Genomic DNA, 26,706 nt, shown 5'->3' with positions numbered 1-26,706 from the left:
TCATTCATGTAATAAGGTGGGCAGGTGTTACCTTGGCTGGTTATTGGCTTAAGGTTAAAAACAGTTGTGATGTCACAACGTGGCCAAATCATTTTCAGACAGATTTTTTAAAAAGGTGTATCCGGAGAAAATGAGAGATATCTGACACTTTCTGAATCTCTTAAACTACGGGGTACACATATTTATGTATAAAAGACAATAGTTGACCTTTAAGTTCAAAAGTGCTGTTCGGTGATTTCAGTCCCGTTTAATGGAGTAGCTTTTGAATTATGGCGCGTTTCCACTGCAGGCCTCGCTCGGTTTGGTTAGGCCTTATTAGGCCCGGCTCACTTTAATGCTGCGCTTCCATTACAGTTTAGGAACTGGGGCAGTTACTATAGTAACGCAGTGTAGGCGGAGCCGTGACGTCATCTTCAATGAGAGCCCCAGAAAAACAACACAGCCGTTAGCTCTTAGCACTCAGAGCTCACAGCTCCTCATATCTGTTCAGAAACTAGACAAAAGTTAAACAAGTACAAACCACAGACTGCCTGTGTCATGGTGAATACAGTCGCTGCTTTATTTATGTCTGTATAGGCCGTTGTTGTGAGTGTGGACGGTCGGAGCATATATAACGTTAGCTTAGCCGATCTCCATTTAGAAAACACGCATTATAAAAGAGTTTTTCGCCTGCCGTCTGTCTGCAGACTTGTTAAAGCATTAATTCATGGTTTTTACTAACCCGTATCAGTATGTTGTTACTTCGGCATCATTTTGAAACGTGTATTACATTAAATCACGGTCAAATATGTTCATCTTGTTGTAGTTGTAGCCCCTTTGCCAGCGATTCTCTCTCTAGTTTAGCATACTCAGCCCGACTCAGCCTGGTTGTTCCTGGCCCTAGAACCACGATTTAGCACGTGGGGGTTGGTTTATTGGAGGGTGTGTGTCATGCCATATCTGTGCGCCACCTTTAGGTGTAATGTAATAATAATAATAATTAAAACTGCAGTCACAGATGTGCGTGCAGTGATGAGCGGGCCCTCGCATCCGTGCGCCTGTCGGGGAGGGCAGCCGGTCGTCCCGGCGTCAAGCAGACGCACGGGATTTCTCGGAAATGAGCCGTTTGTGATTTCTATCATTTTCGCGTCCCAGCCTCCCAGGTCCTCCGGCAGCGACCCGGAAACGAAAACTAATTTCTCTAAAGGCTCGTCGAGGATCGATTTTCGAGGAGGCTGTCTGGAGGAGCCGTAACCGAAGATAAACTGATGTAGAGGAGAGAGGAGTCTCTCTGGAGGAGCTATAACTGAGGGTACAGTGGGCGGTGGTGGCAAAGTCGATAGGGACTTGGCTTGGCAACTGGAAGGTCACCAGTTCAAGTCCCGGCAAGACCAAGTGCTACCGAGGTGTCCCTGAGCAAGGCACCGTTCCCCACACTGCTCCCCGGGCGCCGTTCAAAATGGCAGCACACTGCTCCTAACACTAGGATGGGTCAAATGCAGAGAAACAATTTCCCCACGAGGGATTAATAAAAGTTCATCTTAATCTTACAAAGATGTAGAGGAGAGAGGAGTCTCTGGAGGAGCTATAATCGAGGGTACACTGATGAATTCTCCGGAGTCGATTTCAGCCAACAGTGATGTTTAAAAGAGGCGTGGCTGGACCAAGCACCGCTCTGCAAACTGTTTCCGTTGTGATTATAAGTTATTTAAGATGATTCAATGTGCATCAGACTTTCTGCCCTTTACCGTTTGTTTACTCACTAATCACATCTCCCCTGGATGTTAGACTATCTAGACAACTGCTTTCACTGTGACGCGATGTTTCCAGTGAGAACAGCTGCTGAGGTCAGTGCAGATAGCAGAACAGTGTGTATAATATATATTGCTCAATAATATATGTAACGTGTGTGTGTGTGTGTGTGTGTGTGTGTGTGTGTGTGTGTGTGTGTGTGTGTGTGTGTGTGTGTGTGTGTGTGTGTGTGTGTGTGTGTGTGTGTGTGTGTGTGTGTGTGTGTGTGTGTGTGTGTGTGTGTGTGTGTGTGTGTGTGTGTGTGTGTGTGTGTGTGTGTGTGTGGGAGGCCTTTGCAAAAATGTGCAGAAAAGGCATGGAAACTGCATATTTTTCGAAATCAATCAATGTTTATTTATATAGCCCAATATCACCAATGTTACATTTGTCTCAGTGGTCTTCACAGTGTGTACAGCATATCAGTATGACAATCGACACCCTCTGTCCTTAGACCCTCTGTCCTTAGACCCTCTGTCCTCAGACCCTCTGTCCTTAGACCCTCTGTCCTTAGACCCTCACATCGTACAAGGAAAAACTTCCAGAGCAAACCCACAGTTTAAAGGGAACATGGGAGAAACCTCAGGGAGAGCAACAGAGGAGGGATCCCTCTCCCAGGACGGACAGACGTGCAATAGATGCCGTGTGTAAGGACCACAGCCACGACTCAAGATCCAGGGCTCGCGATGCAGGACACAGGACCGCAGGATCATCCATGACTCCGGATCCCGGCGTATATAGACACCAAAAGAAAGACATGTGGGGAAGCTGGGTTAATCGGAACATGAGAGGACACAGGTACAGACAGAGAGAAGGAAGAAGGAAGATGTCCCCCGACAAACTAAGCCTATATCAGCAAAACTAGGGGCTGAACTATAAGCTTTATCAAAAAGGAAGGTCTTCAGCGCACTCTTAAAAACGGATAGGGTGTCTGCCGCCCGAACACAAACTGGAAGCTGATTCCACAAATGTGGAGCTTGATAAGAAAAGGCTCTGGCTCCCATTGTACTTTTAGAGACTCTAGGAACAACCAACAACCCTGCATTCTTGGAACGCAATGCCCTAGCCCAGGGGTGGCCAACCAGTCAGAGGTTAAGAGCCACATTGTTTCTATGTTACTGCAAAGAGCCACATCAAACACACAGTCACTGATACCGCTTGTTTCCGTTTTTTTGTTTTCTGGACACTAGATTTCAACCACGTCACTGATGCCTTTTTGTGGCATTGGGATATATATTTTAAATCCTCTGGAGCAGAGAGAGGAGCTGTGGATTATTGTTATTGATTAATGCATCAGTGTTTCTTAGGGTCCAAAACACTAAACCCACAACTTAAGAAGAAAGCGTTTAGTTTATTTAATAAAAGAGCACATGTTCAATGTGAAAAGTGACAGCAGTTATAGATTATTTGCAATTTGGTGCTATATATATATATTTTAAAAAAAAATTATATATATTTTTTAAACACCTTGAATTTCAGGGGGGGGGGTGCGGGGCTCCGTTGGCCTACAATGGTAGGGGAAACACTGGATAGTGTTTAATCAAAGATAGGTTCCCCCCCCCCCCCCTCAAAGGTGATTGGTTCACTGCATCGCAGGTATTATTGTGATTGGCTCTTGGGCCACATCAAAATTAGACGCGCTGTCATCCTCTCATACTGACACCTGACACCACACATACACACCGGGAGCCGGAACGAAAGTAACACGGGACGAAAGTAACACGGGACGAAAGTAACACGGGACGAAAGTAACGGGGCGATTTTATCCGAGCCCAAACAACTTTGACCGGCCAAATTACGTTAATACTTAACAGACCTACTAAATATCAGGTTTAACGGCCCGTCCACACAGCGGCGTGCGTTGAAGCTTCCAACACTTCTGCCCATTCACTTTGAATGGGGTGACGTCACTTTTAGCCGAACTGCATTTTGGGAAGCGACGTGGAGCGTTGCTCACTTCAAAAGTTGAGCAATGTTCAACTTTTGACGCCTCGATGGAGGCGTCAGCCAATCGAATCATATGCCAGTACAAGCTCTAGCCAATCAAACCGCGTGCTTGTGTGTCTGGGGCGGGAGATTCATGTGATTGGTTGGTGGTCGAGTTTCAGACACGCCCGCCGGCAAGCGTCAGCGCACGCCGCTGTGTGGACGGGCCGTAACTGTTAGGAGTAGCTAGTGTTGTCACGATACCAACATTTTGGTTTCGATACCAAGTCAAGAATTGCGATTCCGATTCTTGTTCGATACTTTTCTTAAAAAAAGGGAAACAGTCTTAAATGTAATTATTGTGCTTTATTTCACACCAGAACCATAACCATAACACAAACTTTGAAACAATGAGAACAATAAACAAAATAAATGACCAGATTTCCTATTAAATAAAATTAATACATTTCTCACAGACAGGCCTCGTGGTGTCCGTAGGCTTGCCCTCACTGTCAGAGATAGAGCTCAAATACTTCCACATTTCGCTTCTGCCGTCTTTTTTGTCAACAAGCCGAGGCGCAGCGGCAGCTGCACTCCCACTTGCAGCCATGCTTCTCGTTTTCTCACATGCTTTGGCAGCTAGCGCGTGCACGAGAGAGGGGAGGCACTTAGAGCGTGCACGAGAGAGGGGAGGCACTTAGAGCGTGCTTGAGAGGGGCGGGACTGCAGGCACGGCTGCAGTGCAGGGAGTGGAAGCAGAGCGCTGAACACACACGGCTCTTATTAAACAGCGCTTTCTCACCGGAGTACTTTTCCCCGTCATTCTTAAAGTACCGATACTAATGAAACGGAGGAATCGTAACGTTTTTAACGGCAGGGTATCGCGGTACCTTTCAAGTATCGGTAAACCGTGCAACACTAGAGGAGTCAGTGTCTCTCCCCCAAACTCACACATATACAATTCGATATGAACTGAAGAGCCGCATGAAACCAGGCAAAGAGCCGCACGCGGCTCGAGAGCCGCGGGTTGGCCACCCCTGCCCTAGTAGGACAGTAGGGTATAATGAGTTCTTTAAGGTAAGATGGCGCCTGCCCATTAAGGGCTTTGTAGGCGAGAAGAAGAATTTTAAATGTTATCCTGTGTTCTATAGGGAGCCAGTGTAAGGCAGCCAGAACAGGAGTAATGTGGTCCCTTTTCCTAACTCTGGTTAGTACACGAGCTGCAGCATTTTGAATCAGCTGAAGCGACTTGACTGACTTCTTGGTACTCCCTGATAATAAAGAGTTACAATAATCCAGCCTAGAAGTAACAAATGCATGGACTAGTTTCTCTGCATCGTTTTGAGGCAAGATATGCCTGATTTTTGCAATGTTACGTAGATGGAAGTAGGCGGTCCTTAAATTGATTTTATGTGGGCGTTAAAGGATAAATCCTGATCAAATATAACACCAAGATTCCTTACAGTCTCACTGGAGGCCAAATTAATGCCATCCATAGTTAGTATATCTTTAGATCATTTGTTTCGTAGATTCTTCGGGCCAAGTACAATAACTTCAGATTTGGTCGTGTTTAACATCAAAAAATGTAAGGTCATCCACGTTTTAAAGTCCTTGAGGCAGCCTTGAATTTTATTTAGATGATTAATTTCATCAGGCTTGATTGATAAATATAGTTGAGTATCATCAGAGAGATGGGACCTAAACCAGCCTAAAGCAGTTCCCTGTATGCCAACTAAGTGCTCTAGTCTTTGCAATAGGATATCATGGTCGATAGTATCAAATGCAGCATTGAGATCGAGCAAAACAAGAATAGAGACAAGTCCCTTGTCTGAGGCTATTAGAATGTCATTTGTGACTTTAACCAGAGCTGTCTCTGTGCTATGATGTGTTCTAAAGCCAGACTGAAAATCTTCAGATAAATCATTATTTTTTAAGTAATCACACAACTGTTTTGCGACCGCTTTCTCAAGAATTTTTGAGAGGAACGGAAGATTAGAAATAGGTCTATAGTTGGCTAAAACCTCTGGATCGAGGTTGTGCTTTTTAAGAAGCGGTTTTATCACTGCTACTTTGAATGATTGTGGAACATAGCCTGATAATAAAGACATATTCATAATATTTAATAAAGAAGTGCTAATTAATGGAAAAACTTCCTTCAACAGCTTAGTTGGAATTGGGTCTAACATGCACGTTGATGGTTTAGAAGAGAGAATCATTGAATGTAATTGTTCAAGGTTAATGGCTGAAAAGCATTCTAGTTTACTATCTAGTGTAATATTAGAACTTACGTTTCCGGGAGCTGTCGATAATACTATACTGGTCAAAGGTCATTAATTTTGTTTCTAAGAGTAACAATGTTATCGTTAAAAAAGCACATAAAATCATTGCTACTGAGTGCTATGGGAATAGAAGGCTCAATCGAGCTGTGGCTCTCTGTCAGCCTGGCTACAGTGCTGAATAGAAATCTTGCATTATTCTTATTCTCATCTATTAATGAAGAGTAGTAGGCTGCTCTCGCTTTGCGCAGTGCTTTCTTATATTCATTGAGTAATATGCCAAATTAAACGAGATTCTTCAAGTTTAGTGGAACGCCATATCCTTTCAAGTTGTCTTGACTTTTGCTTTGCGGGTTTCGGCATTATGCCATGGAGCTAATCTATGTTGTTTTATTTTCTTCTTTTTCAAAGGAGCAACAGAGTCTAATTTTATTCGCAGTGCATCTGTAGCACTATCAACAACATGATCAATTTGGGGTGGTGTACATTTTGTATAAGTTTCCTCCCCTACATGCAGACATGCTATCGAGTTCAGTATTGGTGGAATCTCTTCCTTACATTTGGCTATAGCACTAACAGATAGGTTTCTGCTGCAGGAGCTTTTGACTAATGCTTTGTAGTCTCGTAACAGTACTTAAAAAGTTACTAAGAAAAGGTCGGATAAAGCAGGATTATGCGGTTCGACTAATAGTTGCTCAATTTCAATACCATAAGTCAGAACAAGGTCGAGAGTGTGATTATAGCAGTGGGTTGGTTTATTTACACTCTGACAGAAACCAACAGAATCTAATATAGAGTTAAATGCAACAGTAAGGCTATTTTTATCATCGTCAACATGAATATTAAAGTCACCTACGATAATTACTTTGTCTGTTTTAAGAACCAAAGTTGATAAAAACTCAGAGAATTCTGATAAGAATTCTGAATAAGGACCTGGTGCACGGTACACTGTAACAAATAAGATGGGCTGCAAAGTTTTCCAGGTCGGATGCGTAAGACTAAAAACGAGGCTTTCAAAGGAGGTATAATTTAATTTTGGTTTAGTATTGATAAGTAAACTTGAGTCAAAGATTGCTGCAACTCCACCTCCTCGGCCCGTGCCTCGAGCAATATGAGTGTTGATATGGCTGGGTGGAGTGGCCTCATTTATGCTGACATATTCTTCATGTCTCAACCAAGTTTCAGTGAGACAGCATATATCAATATTATAATCTGATATTAAATCATTTACCAATATTGCTTTAGATGCTAGAGATCTTATGTTTAAGAGACCACATTTAATTTTCCTGTTTTGTTGCACTGTAGTAGTTGTTACATTTACTTTTATTAGGTTATTATGTATGACACCTCTATTAGGTTTTACCTTAAATTGTCCTTGGGCAGACACACACACCGCTAATATTGGGTATTTTATTGGGTTCGGGATTCCTCTGGATGACTGCCTAGGAGAGAGCGCAGAGAAGCGTGTAAGACTGCGACTCCGCCTCCTGGTCTCAACTCCAGTTTGTCATGGATTAAGTCCACAAAGCCCTGAAATGTTTGCCGAAATGAGATCTGCACCTTCCAAAGTAGGATGAACGCCGTCTCTCTTAATCAGAGCAGGTTTTCCCCAGAAGGCTGTCCAATTATTTACGAAGCCCACATTATTTGCTGGGCACCACCAAGACAACCAGCGCTGAAATGATGACATGCGGCTGGCTATACATGTCATCATTGATCAGATTGGGGAGGGGACCAGAGAAGATTATGGTGTCCGACATTGTTTTAGCATAACTACACACCGACTCCACATTAAGTTTGGTGCATTCTGATTGGCGTAAACGAACATCATTACCACCGACGTGAATAACAATCCTACTGTATTTACGTTTATTTTTAGCCAGCAGTTTAAAATGCGCCTCAACGTCGCCCGCACTGGCCCCCGGAATGCATGTGACTGTGGAGGCTTCGGTCTCTAAATTCACGTGTCTCATAATAGAGCTACCAATAACCAGAGTTGGCTTCTCAGCGTGTGTCTCGCTGAGTGGGGAATATCTGTTAGATATACGTGAACGGGTTGGTGGGGACCTGTGGGTTTTGCGTTATGCCCCTTCTGAACAGTCGAAATGGCCGACTTTCTGAGCCAAATGGAAGGAAATTTGAAAGATATCCGCATTCATAAGAGCAATGTGTATACAACGTCTCGTGCATATTGGAACAACCATATGCAAGTCGTTTGGAGTCATTTGCGACATGTAAATCGTCAAAAATGGTACATTCTCTGTTAGCTTACATCCGCCCCGATTGAGCTAGCAGCTATTTTATTCACAATTTCGCATAACATTGGATATGGGCTGAACTTGTCCTGGACTGGAAATGGGCTTTTGATAGGTGGCGCTAGTGAGCAGGTTTGAATATTTAACCCATTGACTCCAGAATATTGTATTTTTCACCGGTCCTGGCGTCCGTGCAAAATTATACAACTTTCGAAGCGTCCTAAAGGCCTTAAAAACAGGAAACGCCAGCAGAAAAATAATAATACCACGAAGAACAATAGGTTCCTCGCACTTCGTGCTAGGACGCCATTGGGTCCTAGCGCTCCGTGCTCGGGCCCTAATAATTCTATGCATTACAATAGGTCTTCGCACACTTTGTGCCCTAATTAAAGCTGCAAGCAGCGTTGAGTGGGTCTTCGACGCTCCGCAGGCTGTTGTCCGCACGTCGACGTCAGGCAGATGTCTCGAGGACTCGGCCGTTGGCAAACGTGGGAAGTTTCGGGCCGATCGGACAATGTGGCTAGGTTCGCGTGGGCTACCTACCAAATGATTTAGGCCTTTTGCCCGTCGTTTTCCCTGTTTTGTGTGGGCTCTGCATGGTTATCGCTCGCAACGCGAGCGACTAAATTGATCCTACCGATATCAATAATAATAAAATATTTAATTTGTTAGCGCTTTTACAGGTGCTCAAAGACGCTTTACCAGAGATGATCAAGTCTTTTTTTGCAAGTCCAAGTCAAGTCTCAAGTCTTTGGTCACGAGTCCAAGTCAAGTCTCAAGTCTCTAAAAAAAGAAAAGTCTCATGTCTCTTCTGGTTGTAATAAGCCTTCTATTGTCTGCTGCTATCCAGTCTGTTAAGAATACTGCACAGCTATATCTAAGAAATTCAAAGCATGTACTGTGTTATTATCACTCCTATATCTATTAGCATACAGTATCAGTACTGATTAGTTGTTTGTTATATGATCACTTTAAACAGGCTATTGCAATGCAATATGAGGAAAACATCACACTTTAGCTAAATGCAAACAACTTATAAGCAAAACACTTCAGAATCAGAAATCAGTATCACAAATACTTTATTAATCCCCCGCAGGGAAACTGTTAAAAGTACTTAAAAGCGGGTAATGATTAACGTTACCGACCTTTTTTATGTCATGTCAAGAGTTGGATGTCAACGCCACTCAACTCAAACAAGTGTGACAAGCAATTCACTAATCTTTTCAAATATTCAGTTACAAAGCTAGTAGCAAGCTAAGTTAACATTACACAGCTGATGCTGAGCTAAACATGTTTGCTAACCGTCCTATGCGTTAATGTGACTGACCTCTCCGGGTGAGTTTTCAAGTGCCTGATGAAATTCGACGTTGTTGCGCCAGCATCCTTGATTTTGATATTGCAGACTTTGCAGTGTGCGCTCCTTTTGTTGGTGCCGCCGGCATTTTGCTCGAAGTTTTTGTAGTTGAACCTAATTACAAGCGGTACAGCCGCAGGTGTGCCGCCGGTCGCCATTGTGTTACTACGAGGTAGTAACAGAGGCGTGCACGTCTGCGTAATGAGCCCGGCTAAAGTAACTGGATGGCCTACCTGCCTGTCAGCCTTCCATCTGGGCACAAACTTATCTCGTGCCCTCATTGGTCATGTGCACGTTCGTGTGTGTTGGAGGAGGCGGGCTCTATAAGGAAGTAGCAGCCTCTAGCAGATTATCTCCGGTTGTGTATTTTCAAATTCTAGCGATCTCGAGCCGGTTTCTCTCAAATGTACCTACCCCACCTTTAATACGCCAACAATAGAAAACACAATCATTGTTCACGAGTCCCAACACATGAGTCCAAGTCGAGTCTGAAGTCTTTTGGTCTCGAGTCCAAGTCAAGTCTGAAGTCTCTGTGTGTGCGACTTAAGTGCGACTCGAGTCCCCATCTCTGCGCTTTACAGATATAGTGAAGAGAAAAGAAAAGAAAGGAACAACAAATAAATATATAGTTAAAGTTAAAGTCAAATAATACATCACATTACATTGCATTTAGCTGACGCTTTTATCCAAAGCGACTTACAATAAGTACATTCGACCAGGAAGACACAACCTTGAAGAAAACAGAATCATATAAGTACATCAGGTTTCATAGAGCCAAACATTTCAAGTGCTACTCAACTGGCTATAGATAAGCCAGTCCTTTATTAGTATATACGTGCTCTGTTAGCAGTGCTTTGTTAGTAATTATATCGCTCGAGGTGGAGTCGAAAGAGATGAATTTTCAGTCAATACAAAAACAATCACACATTAAAAGCCAGATTGAAGAGGTGAGTTTTTGTAAGTTTTTTGAAGGGGGTGAAGTCAGGGCAGTCTCTGATGGGTTGTGGGAGTGAGTTCCAGAGGGAGGGGGCAGCGACGGAGAAGGCTCTGTCCCCCCAGGTCCGGTGATTGATGTGGGTGGGGATGGATAGGAGGTTGGCTTCTGATGAGCGGAGGCAGCGGGAAGGGGTGTGGTGGTGCAGCAGGTCTGTGAGGTAGGGGTAATCATGAGAGTTGCAGTCACGTGGGCTACGTCCATGTGACTGGGCTCGAGCGGACTATCTGCCGTTATGATTTCCGAATCTTTTCTGTGCTTTTGCCGGTCGTTTTCCCTGTTTTGGGTTTCGCAGGTTTATCAATCGCTGCGCGATAGGGTCTTCGCCAACATCAGGTCTCAGACCCTAATAATCCTTATATTTATTATAGCGCTTTTTCAATGAGGCTGCACTCTACGCAGAGATTCAGCTTTATATAAATCTTTACAAATCCTGTATGCACTCGTGGGTGTGTGTGGTTGTGCTTTAACAGCAGCTGCTCAAGTATGCATGAAGGATCATACAGATTCTCTCTGTTTACATGCTGATAGAGGGACTGTTGTGTGTGAATCTGCCCGTTTGTGTTATCTCAGCGTGGAAGTGTGTCTTTTTCTTTCTCACTTCAGCTCATTCTGCTGAGGTCTGAATGTCACATGAATCATTTTAGTACCCAACAGTAAAGGTCTGCGATTTAAATACTAGACCCAAGTGAGCGAAATTAAATGAAGTGGAGCAAACAGAACAGAGAGTATATTGAGTGAGTGGGCCACGGTAATGAAGAGCTATATTGGAGTCGACACAACAATCGCTCGTTGTCCTAAAAAAGCTGCACAATCAGGCCGAGTGTTCGGGTAAGATAAGGACTGTGATCTGGGGTGAGAGGGAAGAATACATCCAACAACAGCATGCTTTAATTACATTTACTTATAATGAATGGGTTACAATGTTGAAAGGTCAACGATTGTTGGTTTACAAATTGTTTTTACCATGTAATAAGTAAAATAGCTGTTAGTCAGAGAGCTGGCAAAGAAAATCAGGATTTTGTATTAAATACTCTGTTATGTTGAATCTGTGTGGGTGTGGGTGGGTGGTCAGGTAAAGTGAGTGTGTTTGAGAGGGAAAAGGTAAGCTTATTTAGAAATTAAAATAGAAGATTTAAATGAAAAGCGCTATACAAGTCCCATGTATTATTATTATTATTAAATACATACATTTATAGGAATTTCATTTAGTGGGAGTCACGTGATCAGCTGGACAAGATGGCAGCATAGGTTAAACTCCCTCAACCCAGTGATGCTAATTCTGTAAATATATACCGTTGAGACCATTTAAAAAAATATATATTTTAGCCTCTATGAGTGTTTGATCGAAGGCAATGTCTAAATCGAGCAAAAAGTCGCCGCCTGAAAAGGGTCCCGAGACGAGGGGGAAATCTGACATGGAGGCGTTAGTCGACACGGTGCTTGAGAAGCAACGAGGCTATCTGGATTCGCGCTTCGACCAACTCCAACAGATGGGGAGGGAGACGGAGGGGAAATTGACTTCTATCCACTCGCCAAGACATACTCCGTGCCGCAAAGAAAGCCCCGCTCACGATTGATGGACGGAGGATTCGCTTCTCCCCTGACTACAGCAGCTACACTGTTAAACGTCGTCAGGCTTTCTCCCGGGCAATGGATACCGCCCGTGCCAAAGGGGTTAAGACATTTAATTCCCCGGGACATGCCGAAGACTTCATCGTCTCCCTACCAGGAGTGCAGGATGCACCAACCGGCGGGGACGGGGACCCGGGACCTGGGCGCTCATCTGACGGCGAATAGCGGTCTTTTGGAACCTGCTGGACTATATAGCGTAGCTGTTTTAGATTAAATGCACACTGCTTTGCGTGGTCTGGGATCTCTTACAGAGTTTTGGATTATTTCTGCAGGCTTCTTTTTATTTGTTTCTGTCTGACGCTGGACTCATTTGGGGACGGATAGTTGGTTATCATTGTTTGCAGTGGCGTTTTTATATGTACAAAAGTGGTGGGGCACAAAAAACGTAGATGTCTATAAGCTTCTGCAGAGAGGTTCATGGCTGGTGAGGCACTGGCACTGACTCTTCAGGTTTACAAATATTTATTATATTTTGACCTAAATCAAAATATAATATTATTTTCAAAAACTTTTGTCTGATGCTTCAATTAATTTTAAACGGACAGTTCAACAAAAGGATACCCAACAAATGTAATTTTATCATTTAAATATTGAATTGTTCTCTCTTAGTAAGATCCCATTTTAAATCAAATTGCAGTCTTACCTTGACTTGAAGATGAAGTCCATTTGCCTATCCTTCTGGACAAAAATCTCTATTACTTTTTTGTAAAAGTCCTCCTTATGTTCTTGTAGTTTCAAAAGTCTATCATAAATCTAATCTAATCAATAGATTTATGATTCAAAAATGATAAAAGTAGGGTAGACATGTGGATATTATCCGGCTGAACAAAACGTTCATTTATCTAACAGGTTTGTTTCCCACAGATCTTATTTGGAGCTATTTTCTAAAATCCTATGGAGAAATCTCGTTGCTTTTTTGTGGAGGGAAGCCATGCGCAGTTTACTTCCTGGTTTTAGGACGCGTCAGTCTCCTCTTCACACACCACACTTTTCGCGGCACACGTACTTACAGCCAATCAGCTCTGAATTATGTGAGATGACGTATGGTGGGGATGGCAGCTCTATGCCCCTATGGTCATTATTTTTTGACATGATCTTAAAATATATTTTATATTTTTTTTTATTTTTTTTTTTTTGCATTTCTTTGTAATCATTATTTGTAATACTTTCTGATGACACTAGGTGGGGCTGTGCCCCTAATGATTGTTTGGCTGATCAGACTAACTTGCGAGCCTACTGCTTGATTTTTGGATCCCACACCATGTAATAGACTCTGGACTTTAATACAAACACAGCCGACTTTTTGTTTTGATCTATATCACGGCGGATCCGCTGTGCATGCCGGATGTGAATGGACAATGGCCGGTAAGATGTGCGTTATCGGAACAGTGTATGCTATGATGTTACAGTATTATTTACGTTTTTTGCTCTCTTTTCTTCTAATAACTAAGCTCATTGTTGCCTTAGGTTATTTCATTTAGTCTGTTAACAATGGGTTAGGGTTAGGGTTAGTTTAGTAAGCTTTAAAGGTGCGGTAGGTAAGTTTCAGAAACCGGCTCGAGATACACTTTTTGTTATATTCCATGGAATGCTCTTAACATCCCGATAGCAATGAATATCTGAAGTGCTTTGACAACAAATCCATTAAAAATGTCATCTGTAGAAGCCGTAATACTGTAAAAAGTACAACCAATCTGCCTACCTGCCTGTCAGCCTTCCATCGGGGGCACAAACTTATCTCGTGCCCTCATTGGTCATGTGCGCGTTCGTGTGTGTTGGAGGAGGGGCTCTATAAGGAAGTGGCAGATTTTCTCCGGTTGTGTATTTTCAAATTCTAGCGATCTCGAGCCGGTTTCTCAAACTTACCTACCCCACCTTTAAGTACTGGGTTGAAGGGTAGTTATAATCCTTTTGCAGCCCCATATCCAATCAGATCACGGATCAATTTAGGAATATCCGTTTAATGTACTGTTTAGTTATTTTATGTATCATCTTTAATCTTTATTTTTCTGTATCCTCTTGTTTTTGTTACCGGGGAAATGTATGGGGGACTTTCTTGTTTTTGTCTTTGTCCAGTTATGGGAAACGCTTACATCTTCTCGGATTGATTATGTGGGGAGGGACTCCATTTTATTTTGGTCTCGTTTACAGGTTTAGTAAATATGGTTGTTTATCATTTGACGTACCACTCAGCTTATTGTTGACATCTTCCAGAGCAGTGCAGCCCAATGGGTGACTTATCTATTCTTGTGTGGAACTGTGATGGGTTGAATGCACCTCACAAGCGAGCTAGTGTTTTGACTATGTTACATCGCCGTAAAATTAATCTGGCTTTCCTACAAGAGACGCACCTGCTGAGTAAAGATTCCGGCTGCATTGCTAATAAATTCTATCACACTATTGCATCCTCTTCAGCTAACTCCAAAACCAAAGGAGTAGCCATTGTATCTAGATGTCATTTGAACGTTAAGGTGCTGGACATGTGGGCAGACACGGCAGGGAGGATAACTATTGCCAGGGTGGAAGTTTATGGGAGAAAGGTGGCTCTTATGTCTGCCTATGCCCCAATTACATTTGATAAGGATTTTTATGATACCGTAACTAAAAAAAATGCTAGAATTAACCGAGTATGCTATCATGGTGGGAGCGGACATGAACGCAGTATGGAATTCAAATGAACGGTCAAGTTTAACAGCCTCTAGGGATCAGGAGTCGGCTTCTGCTGCGCTACAGTCTTGGGCTGGGAGTTTGGGACTAGTGGACATGTGGCGAGCTTTTAACCCACAGGTTAAAGATTATTCATTTTTCTCAGCCAGACACAAATCTTTTTCTAGGATAGATTATCTTTTTACCTCTCCGCAACTTTTCCAGAAAGTCGATAATGTAATGTTGCTTCCTATTGCCCTCTCAGACCACAAGGGAGTACTCTGTTGTGCGACTCTGGGCAATTTATCCAAGCACGCCACTAGATGGCGCCTCAATTCCACTTTACTAGGAAATGGAAAATATAAAGAACAATTCCTGACACAATTGGAAGAATTTCTTGACTTAAATATAGGTTCAGTTGAGGACCCAAGAATATTATGGAATGCAGTCAAAGGCTTTATAAGAAGCAATACCATATTGTTCTCTTCAAATGTATGTAAGGAAAGATCCGCCAGATTACAGGCTTTGGAAGCAGAATGTGCTAGTCTTGACTCCATTTTGCAGAACAATTACTCTAAACAAACAGCATCTAAACGTAAACTTGTCAAAAAGGAAATAAATGATATCTTGAAACAACGATCATAATTTCTAATACATAGGGTTAGGCAGCGCTATTACTCCCACGGGTCTCGGCCCAGTCACCTCTTGGCTTCAAAAATCAGGTCTAGTGAGCACTTTGCAGATATTCCCTCCATTCAATCTTTGAATGGTAATGTCACAACTGAGCCAAAGCAAATACATGAGACTTTTCAAACCTTTTATTCCAATTTATCAGAGGTTCAGTTGGACAAGAATAGATGTGATGCCTTTCTTACCACAGCTTGCAGTCACTGATTCCAGCCATCTTGATGATCCCATTTCCTTAGAGGAATTAAAAGATGCAGTACGCAACATGCAACGAAACAAATTACCAGGTTTCGATGGGATACCTCCCGAATTTTATGTAGCATTTTGGGATAAACTGGGTCCACTACTTTTGGATATGATAATGTATTCGATAGATAAGGCAGTTTTTCGAGGGACGTGAACATAGAGATTTCCTTACTCTTAAAGAAGGATAAGGACCCGACAGATTGTGCTAGTTCCAGGCCTCTAAGTTTATTAAATTCGGATCTAAAAATATTTGCAAAAGTGCTTGCCAGGCGCATTCAGGATTATATGCCAATTTTAGTTAACTGTGATCAGACTGGGTTTATAAAGTCAAGGCTAGCTGCTGATAATGTTGGACGTCTTCTCCATATAATAGATTCTTCAGTAGACAAAAAAGACCTGGCAGCGGTGCTGTCTCTTGATGCAATGAAAGCCTTTGACAGACTGGACTGGTCCTTTCTGTGGTCTGTGCTGGAGAAAATGGGTTTTGGTAATGGCTTTATACATATGGTTAAGGTGCTGTACTCTAATCCCTCAGCTCTGGTGCTCACTGGGCAATTATCCTCCGCGTTATTCCCTGTTTCTAGATCTTCCCGTCAGGGATGTCCACTGAGCCCAGCACTCTTTGCACTCTCCCTTGAACCTCTAGCCCAAATGATACGCCAATCCCCTAGTATACATCCGATTTCTGTTCGTGACACTCACCATCAGGTGGCGCTATACGCAGATGATATTCTGGTTTTCATGGAGAAACCGACTCAATCTATGTTATCTATTTGTGAGGAGTTTGGTTGTCTCTCTGGCTTTAGGATTACTGGTCTTAATCCGCCCTCTTACCCCTTAATGAGTCAGCTAAAATGCTTCAATCTCCACCCAATGTCCCAGTTGTCCCGCACTTTAAATATCTTGGGATAGAAATGATCCCATCTTTAAATCGTATTGTAACATATAATTACTCAGAAGCATGGAACAGGATTAAGATGGATTTGGAAAGATGGACTAGCCTTCCGAACTCTCTTCGGGCCCGAATATCTATAGTCATAATGAACATTTTACCCAGGATTAATTGTGTCAGCTCAATGATCCCCCTCTCACCCCCGGTTGACTATTGGAAAAAAATCCACTCTTTTATTTTGCGCTTTATCTGGAATTCAAAGCGTCCACGACTGAAATTATCCACTATACAGAGGAGGAGGGAAGGTGGTGGTCTGGCGGTGCCTAATTTTAAATTGTATTTTTGGTCATTGGTGCTTCGTCCGTTACTGGTGTGGCTTAACCCTAATGCTTCCGTTTCCTGGCGTAATATAGAGGAACATATCGGACAACCTTGGAACCTGTAGGATATCCTTTTTGCCAATTTAACAAATAGACAATGTCAACTACGCCTTGGCCCTATAGTTTCACATCTCATCAAGATATGGCGCACAGCTGAATCACAGTGTACGATTCCCTCAAGTGGCACACACGTTCTCCTATATTTAATAATAAAGGTCTGCTCATTGGTGGGAGGCCTGTCTCATCCTCTCATTGGAGCATCAGCAGTATTCACCACTTGAGTGACATTTATGATAACAGGGGCTTGTGCTCCTTTCAAGAAATTAAGAGTGCATTCAATCTGCCAGGTAGCTCGTTTTTCTTCTATTTGCAGCTCAGATCTGCTCTCAAGGCACATGGTGTCCCATGGCAACAACCTATACCCGTTCATCCTCTTTATAAGTTGTTTACTGTACAGGGGGAAAACAGGGGTATGGTGTCTACACTGTATAAATACGATAACCTACAGTTGGACAGAGTATGGAGACGTGACTGCAGTGTTAGACCCTGATTTCAGTTGGGAGGGTGTTTGGTCAAGCATCAAAGAAGCTTCTCGGAATCCCGATCACCAACAGATCCACTTTAACTTTGTCCACAGAACATATCTCACCCCGCGTAAACTTCCCTGTATGAAAAGGATAGACGATCCCTCGTGTAGTTTATGCACTATGAAGGCCCTGGCACGTTTATGCACATGATGTGGGAATGTCCCCCAGTCGCCCTATTCTGGACTAAAGTGGCTTCTGGCATGTCACGTGTGCTCTCAGTGACAGTGCCCGCTCTACTATTGAATGATCTGTCAAAGCTCAATATCACCAAGCTTAAGATGCACATCTTACTAGCTGGCCTAACAGCTGCAAAAAAGATGGTTGCGGTTCGATGGAAGCCTCCTAATTCCCTCACCTTCAGACACTGGGTCCTTGCATCCCTGGATGTTGTTTACCTAGAGTTGTCAACTGTCGATTCCTTCAAAGATCTTTTAGAATGATTTCTCCCTTTCCATAATCCACAGCCTTTTCAATTGCGACCTTTGCGTTTCCGTGTGTGTGTGTGTGTGTGTGTGTGTGTGTGTGTGTGTGTGTGTGTGTGTGTGTGTGTGTGTGTGTGTGTGTGCAACACGTTCTCACTCCCATCCCGTCACATATTGACAGACGGTCAGGGCCCCTCCCCGTCGCTATATTACGTACAGGGTACCCCTTTCCCGTCATTTTCTACGGGCAGGGCGTCCCATAGACCTTCATTGCGGACAGCGGACCCCTTGACCATCAGGCTTCTACGTGCAGGGCGTCCCATAGACCTTCATTGCGGACAGCGGACCCCTTGACCGTCAGGCTTCTACGAGCAGGGCGTCCCATGGACCTTCATTGCGGACAGCGGACCCCTTGACCGTCAGGTTTCTACGGGAAGGGCGTCCCATAGACCTTCATTGCGGACAGCGGACCCCTTGACCGTCAGGCTTCTACGGGAAGGGTGTCCCATAGACCTTCATAATGCCTATTTTAAGGTTCATTTGGCCATTAAAATGCGTTTTGATGTCATTTTATACGAGTAATGAGTTTTTATTTCTGATTATTTGTGCAGTACATGTACATGATGTTTAGTTTGCTAGTTATGACGAAGATTACTTCATGAATGTGTACACATTCATGGTTGCTAAGGTGGTTGCTATGGACGCTGCAACAGCTCCCAGACCACGTGATCAACAACAATGGCTGTCCTTCGTGTTATTCTCGGTGGAAAAATGCCTATTTTATGGTTCATTTGGCCATTAAAATGCGTTTTGATGTCATTGTATGCGAGTAATGAGTTTTTATTTCTGATTAGTTGTGCAGTACATGTACATGATGTTTAGTTTGCTAGTTATGACGAAGATTACCTTACGTCTGTGAGGAAAATGCATGGGGCTCAGAGCCTCGTATTTTTAAAATCTTTTTTTCCTTCTAATTTGTTATTCTTTTCAAATAACACACTGTTATTTACTCACCAATAACATACAATTATCCTTGCTTTTATTTATTGGTTTAATTCCATAATCTCGGTCTTTTTTGGCGTTCGTCAGGAACTGAATTTAAAAATAAAAATAACCGGAAACAGACGTGGGCATTTCGAGCGATTACCCAAGATTCTCAGCTACGCTGATTGGATGTTTTAGCCGCAATGCATGCTGGGATTTGGTGTTTATATTATATGAAATCCGGAAAACATTTGAAAAGACTAAAATAATACTTAATTCCGAGTGCTCTTGCTTTTCTCTTTGAAAGTCATCACATAACGGCATTGTAATACACGGTTCGGCTGCATTAAATATTACAGATCTGCCGTAGTTCTTTATTTATAGCGCCCTGATGAGAAGACCTATGGAAAAACTGAAGAAATGCCGCCGAAACTGAATACTTGACGTGGATCATAAATATATCAACAATTAAAAAACTTCTCAATTTCTCTTCACACAATACGTCTCCTTGCAGTATCAACACTAATTCGGCTGACTTTTACATTTGATGTAATTCATAGATAGGTTATATTTACACCATAACGGTGCACAGCTGATAAAAAAGGACTGTAGTTTTTAAAGATATTACTGATTTGAATTGGATTGCATTTTGAATGTAAGAATGTAAATACTGATTCTGAAATAGTATAGCAATATGCTGTAAAATTATGTGAAAGCATGAATAAAACTACACATCTTCAGATGTTGTACATAAGTGTCTGTGTGTACCTTGTGTGCCTAGTGGTTAAAGCACGTTATTGAATTATTGTTTTTATGTGTTATATTTGATTAAAAAAATATTAAGAGTACATATACTTTCATAGGGGGAAAGTAGAAGGTCTGTGATAGAAATATAGAATATAAAAAATCAAGAAGATACTATAAGTGATCTCTTCAATAAAACAGTTTAGTGCAGGATGTACAAAGATATTAATAGGAGGAGGTGCAAATCAGAAAAACGAATTAACCTTTATTTAAACATTAAATAACAGATTACGGTCTTCTTTTAAATAAGAAAAAAACGTTGGGGGTATCTATCTACAGATAAATACAAAGTACTTAACGTCTAATATATTGCTTTCCTGCAATGTTAACTATGTTGGTTTGCTATCCTGGCTCCAAAATGGTGGAATGAGCTCCCCATTGAAATCAGGACCGCAGAAAGCTTACACACCTTCCGGCGCAGACTGAAAACTCATCTCTTTCGACTCCACCTCGAGCGATAGAACTATTAACAAAGCACTTATATACTAATAAAGGACTGGCTTATCTAAAGCCAGTTGAGTAGCACTTGAAACGATTGGCTCTTTGAAACCTGATGTTCTTATATGATTCTGTTTTCTTCAAGGTTGTGTCTTCCTGGTCGAATGTACTTATTGTAAGTCGCTTTGGATAAAAGCGTCAGCTAAATGCAATGTAATGTAATGTTGAAGCACTTATTTTAACTGATATTATACATATGGATTATACTCTTATGTATGTAGATAGAATAAGAAATGTGCAGAATATGACAGTTTAATGGTGGAGGTACACACATATTGATAGATGTCTTGTACTGCACTGTTGAGGGACCTGTGACGCAAGTTTTTCATTCATTGCATAACTACACCGTAAGTTGTGTAAATGATATGAAAGGGATGTGCAAAATAGCCATAATATATAGTCTTTAATTAACTATTAGTAGAGAATAACGAGTAATTAATATACTTTATTACTCGTTTCCATTAATGTCAATTGCAGATACATGTTTAGTCTTCTCAAGCACAACTATCAAATATCTCTCCTGATTGTTGGCACTTGACAATCACCTTATCTGAATTTTACTCAGGTGTAACTAAAGTCTGATTTAAGGGTTGTTTATATTTCACATCATTAATCAGAATCTGCAAAGTAACTCAAATAAATGCAGTGGAGTAAAAATACCAGGTTAACCTCTGAATTGTAGTGGAGTATAATTACAAAGTATCAATGAGCTTTCATGTGGGTATATTAATGCTATATATTGATGCTGCGCATTATGGACAGCGATTTTTATCCATTTATTAATTATATGTTTTACATTTGATAACACCAATGTGTTTAATACTGGCAACTTCTAATTGTGGGAAAACGAAAAAGTTCAGTAGAGACGTCCCATAGAACATTTTGCGAAACACAATAGTGTAGTGTGTAGTTCTGGGGGGGCGTTCGATTCCAGTTTTGGATAGTCTGGCGTGGTTTCGTTCCATTTCACACAGCTGTTTGACGCTGTAACCTTGGCGCACTGCCACTCCAACATCCAATCCCAGACCTAGAAGAGTAATCACGGGGACTGTAGTCCTCAACGATAGCTGGGGATTCTGGGTAGTGTAGTGTCTTCGGCCATCCTAAACTCAAACATTTTGACAATCGCAATGATGCTCGAACTGTCCCTTATAGGCCTACGTCTGTTTCCGGTTATTTTTATTTTGAAATTCAGTTCCTGACGAACACCAAAAAAGACCGAGATTATGGAATTAAACCAATAAATAAAAGCAAGGATAATTGTATGTTATTGGTGAGTAAATAACAGTGTGTTATTTTGAAAAGAATAACAAATTAGAAGGAAAAAAAGATTTTAAAAATACGAGGCTCTGAGCCCCATGCATTTTCCTCACAGACGTAAGGTAATCTTCGTCATAACTAGCAAACTAAACATCATGTACATGTACTGCACAACTAATCAGAAATAAAAACTCATTACTCGCATACAATGACATCAAAACGCATTTTAATGGCCAAATTAACCTTAAAATAGGCATTTTTCCACGGAGAATAACACGAAGGACAGCCATTGTTGTTGATCACGTGGTCTGGGAGCTGTTGCAGCGTCCATAGCAACCACCTTAGCAACCATGAATGTGTACACATTCATGAAGTAATCTTCGTCATAACTAGCAAACTAAACATCATGTACATGTACTGCACAAATAATCCGAAATAAAAACTCATTACTCGCATAAAATGAGATCAAAACGCATTTTAATGGCCAAATGAACCTTAAAATAGGCATTATGAAGGTCCATGGGACGCCCTGCCCGTAGAAGCCTGACGGGCAAGGGGTCCGCTGTGTCCGCAATGAAGGTCTATGGGACGCCCTGCCCGTAGAAAATGACGGGAAAGGGGTACCCTGTACGTAATATAGCGACGGGGAGGGGCCCTGACCGTCCGTCAATATGTGACGGGATGAGAGTGAGAACGTGTGTGTGTGTGTGTGTGTGTGTGTGTGTGTGTGTGTGTGTGTGTGTGTGTGTGTGTGTGTGTGTGTGTGTGTGTGTGTGTGTGTGTGTGTGTGTGTGTGTGTGTGTGTGTGTGTGTGTGTGTGTGTGTGTGTGTGTGTGTGTGTGTGTGTGTGTGTGTGTGTGTGTGTGTGTGTGTGTGTGTGTGTGTGTGTGTGTGTGTGTGTGTGTGTGTGTGTGTGTGTGTGTGTGTGTGTGTGTGATGGTATACACTCCGGTCTGATGGAGTGCTGGCAGCAAACACCTTATATGTGTGTGTGTCTTTGTGTGTGTGTGTGGGGGGGAGGGTAGGGTTTGTTTTATTTTATTTTCGTTGTCTTGTGTCTGAATTCTGCATTTTGTATATTTTGTAAGTAATTATTTGTATCTCATTTTGTTTCTCTTGTGTACTTTCAGTTATTTCATTTAAGGAAAATAAATAAATGTTGTGCTTGTAGTTGTACATGTCGTGTATTAACATCAATAAAAATGTGATCACAAAAAAAGGAATTTCATTTAGTTTCAACAATGATGTTATATGATGATGTAAAAGTCCTTAAACAAGTTTGAAAGAGTCAGTCTGAAGTTTAAACCTCACATTATAAATAACAGATTGTATTCAGCACACAATGCAGGTCTGCCCACCAACACGCTCTGTCCGTTCACTGACACCAAGTCGTGGTCTGGGGAGAAGACACAACAACTAACAATGCTTCTCATATCAATGCTTCATACTAGTTTGACAAAGTAATGCATTTTTTTGTTTTAACTGATTGTCTCTTCCTTGGAAGCATTGTATCATGACCATATACTTCCTGTCTTAATAAACAGACTTCCTGTGGCTTTCTGCTGGATTTGCTGAACTATAGCTTCCAGGCTTGGAATGCTAATGAAATAAATACATGCAACATGGAATGACTACTTTTGTGACAGCGTTGAAGGGATTTTGAAATCAATGTATTTGAAACAAAACCAGGACTGAGGTTGCTTCAAACATTGCTTCGTGCCGGTTGATTAATGATCAATACATTATTTTGCGCACATGTAAACCAGGTCACAAAGGGTCAATCAAACCAAAGTGCTTTAGCCAATGAGAATGCAAGCAGATGACACCCCACACGCTAGTCAGATACAAGGTACAACACAAAAGTCTTGTAAAGTGCACTTCTCTAACCGGAGGACAGCAGGGCGTGTGCTCAAGCCCCCTTTGAGGCCGATCTGTGCCAGGCAGGAACACTATCCCTGCACGTCTGATACTGTCGCTGAGGTTCATGTTGAGGAAGCTTGAAAGCCCTGTGCATCTCTTCAAAGTGTACCATGTGTGGTATATGTTCTGGTATCGCTGCCGTGTGTTGTTGACCTGCGATCGGGACCAGGCTGACATATCACTGGATATCTGTAATCACACATCTGGGATGTTGCTGCTGGTCATCTGGTCTGCTTTCCATATCTGTGGTTATGAGCCATAATCATTTCCTGTTATTCCATGAATGTTATTTATAGAGAGTATATATTTTTAACTCTTCCATTGTTGGCTCGAGGTAATACATGTGATTAAAGGTGGGGTTGTTGTTGGAAATAGAGCTTCCTCTTTAGAGAGAGGAAGTCTCAGAGAAATTCCTGACATTGATACGACGGGCCGCCCACTTTCTCTGCTCTGAAATGCACTCATCCATGGCTGAGTGCACCGACACACCGCACACGCACTTTAAGATCCACATGGTAACGGTTTGTTAGTGTGAGGTCTCACCAAGAAGAATGTTAAGACTTATTGATGTGAACATATTCTCCTCCTTCTCTTCTCAAAAGGCTAAAGGATGGAGAGATGGCATGGTGTCGTCCAATGAGAACAGGCGCCGGCCGCTGTCGTCGGGTGAGGTGGAGGGCGTGTCGTGGCATGGCCCCCGGACAATTTATGTCCCGAAGAACTCGCAGGGATTTGGCTTCACGCTGCGCCACTTCATCGTCTACCCCCCCGAGTCCTCCGTCCACAGTCTCAAGGTGAGCCCTATCTGCTGTTCAGCCACAGTACAGATGGCTTTATATTTAAGTTGAATATGACACATTTAGAAAGCAGCTCATTTACATTTAAATGATAGCGTATTAGCAACATAAAGCTTATTTTGAATGCATCTTGAGGTTATTTACCTCACGACAGAGCTATTTGCCCATTACACTGACTTTATATTCAAATATTTGACACAAAATGTATATCTATTATTGTCTTACTTTTTTATCTAACTTTTAGAAATGTGTCACAGCATTAGTAAAATCTATAGTAGAATTAACACTTTCCAATATTAGCAATATTTATGTGTGTGTTGTGTCATGCTGTGTATGCTGCCATGTCAACAAGCTGACAGAGAAGCACAGTTGACCTCAGATAGGATGATTGAGCACGGTGTATTTATGTGATCCAAACTCTACAGCTACACACTGTGCTGAGGTGCTTTAGAGTGTGTGACAGCTGCTACACACTGTGCTGAGGTGCTTTAGAGTGTGTGACAGCTGCAGCACAACCTCTGTGTAGAGCAGAGCCCTTTGTGTCCAGTCAGGAATGAGCTAACTCAGCATAGCATCAGAGCCACGCACGCACACACACACGCACGCACGCACGCACACACACAGAGGGAGTCCTGTGAGTGACCTAGGCAGCAACAATAATCAAAAGTTTTAGAAATCACAATTTGGAATCTTCCAATATTCAAATCGCAGGAAGCATCATATTTAACTCTCACCTCTCTTAAATCCAGGCTAAAGCCTTTCTTGTTGCCGCTGCATATCCCACGCTGCACTGTAACTATGTGCTGCACCCCCCTGTGGTCTCTTCTCACACCTGCTATGTTCCTCCCACAGGATGAGGAGAATGGAAATGCAGATGGGAAAGGTGAGTGCTTCATGCTTCTGCTACTTTACAAGCTGGACTTTCTTTTTGAAACTGTTATTGAATCAGTATCACAGCTGATGAAGTCTCTACATGCCTTTGGGACTCCTCAGAAACAATGATGTTCTGTATCATGATGCACACGATTAGGATGTGTGTGAAGGTGGATCTGATTCAACCCTTTGGGGATGCTAATGTGTGTCTCTGTGTGCGTTTCAGCAGGATGTCCGCGGTCTCGTTTGGAGCCGATGGACACCATCTTTGTTAAGAGTGTGAAAGACAATGGGCCTGCTCAACAAGCTGGACTCTGCACAGGTAAAAGACAAACACTCATATGTGAGGAAACACATGGAAGACATGTGTGTCCCCTGACTGTCCAGCTTCATAATACGGTGTCACTTCACCTGCAGTTATTACAGAGTGCTAACAGAAATACAACAAGGAGCAGCAGCAAGTCCTTCATAGACTTTGTGTTGCCTCTGTTCCTTCATCAGGCTTCATCAGGCTGCCCTCTCATTGTTGCTTTAAGAGCCATTTAACACACTTCTCACCGTGCTGCAGTCACACTGGTGATGCTGGCTGTGGTCAGGGGGGAAGCAGGCTAAATGTTACCCCCCCCTAACCTGTATGCTTTGGTTAAACCCCGGTAGGTGTTCCTGTTAAGCGTGGTTCCTCTGAGCAAGTTAAAGCTTCCAAACAGACTCTGGTGGGATCTTTCATTCTCTACTACGTGTATTTTGGCTGTTCATTCAAAAGAGTGTAACGCTATAATGCCATATTAACCCACCTATAATAGATTCCTACCACCCTGATACTTCTTGTTTTTAATCCTGTTTCTTCATGTGGTCATTACTCATTCACGGGTAATGACCACATGTGCATCATTTGCAGTCTGATAATACTTCTAATGCTTATTGTGACGCAAGAGTATAAATGCATTAGCGTTGCATGACCTGCTGTCAGTCATCACCGTTTGGTTTCCCGGTGACGGGCCCACACGAGGTACATTGTAGGAACTCGCCAGGATTTAAAAATAATTTACTCTGCTCTGCAATTGTTCTGACCCAACATTTTTATCTAATCCACTTTCTGAATTTACTCAGAATATTCTCCTACAAAGAGTTATAGAAAGCACATAAAGCACTGTGTACTAAAGACGCAACTACAACTAATTAATATAGTATATCAATTATTTGTCAGGGAAACTCAACATGATGGTGATAAGAAGGTTAAGTGCATGAAAATGATAACGGAGCACTTACTTGTTTTATTCTTCTAAAAGCTTGATTGCTTCTCCTCAGGGTCAATCTCCCTCTAACACATGTTTCACCCTGATTCTGAATGTGTGTGTTGTGCAGGGGACAGGCTGGTGAAGGTGAATGGGCAGAGCATTCTGGGTAAAACCTACTCTCAGGTGATCACACTCATCCAAAACAGGTGGGAAATTAGTCTTAATGCATTCCATTGTTATGTTCCATCTGATCTGGTATTTATTT

General features: G+C 42.3%; 1 protein-coding gene across 1 annotated transcript in view; it reads left to right on the top strand.

Annotated features, from left to right (window-relative positions):
- Positions 1-26,706, top strand: part of LOC117464740 (rho GTPase-activating protein 23-like) — a 113,053-nt gene that overhangs the window by 62,694 nt on the left and 23,653 nt on the right. The window contains 4 exon segments of the mRNA XM_071206841.1: positions 24,136-24,327; positions 25,183-25,213; positions 25,433-25,525; positions 26,569-26,647. Of these exon segments, the coding sequence (XP_071062942.1) occupies positions 24,136-24,327; positions 25,183-25,213; positions 25,433-25,525; positions 26,569-26,647 (395 nt within the window).

The sequence above is a fragment of the Pseudochaenichthys georgianus genome, chromosome 19 (assembly GCF_902827115.2).
Source record: "Pseudochaenichthys georgianus chromosome 19, fPseGeo1.2, whole genome shotgun sequence".
NCBI classification, from domain to species: Eukaryota; Metazoa; Chordata; class Actinopteri; order Perciformes; family Channichthyidae; genus Pseudochaenichthys; species Pseudochaenichthys georgianus.
Note: the sequence above shows the minus strand (reverse complement) of the source record. Positions and strands in the feature narration are given on the sequence as shown.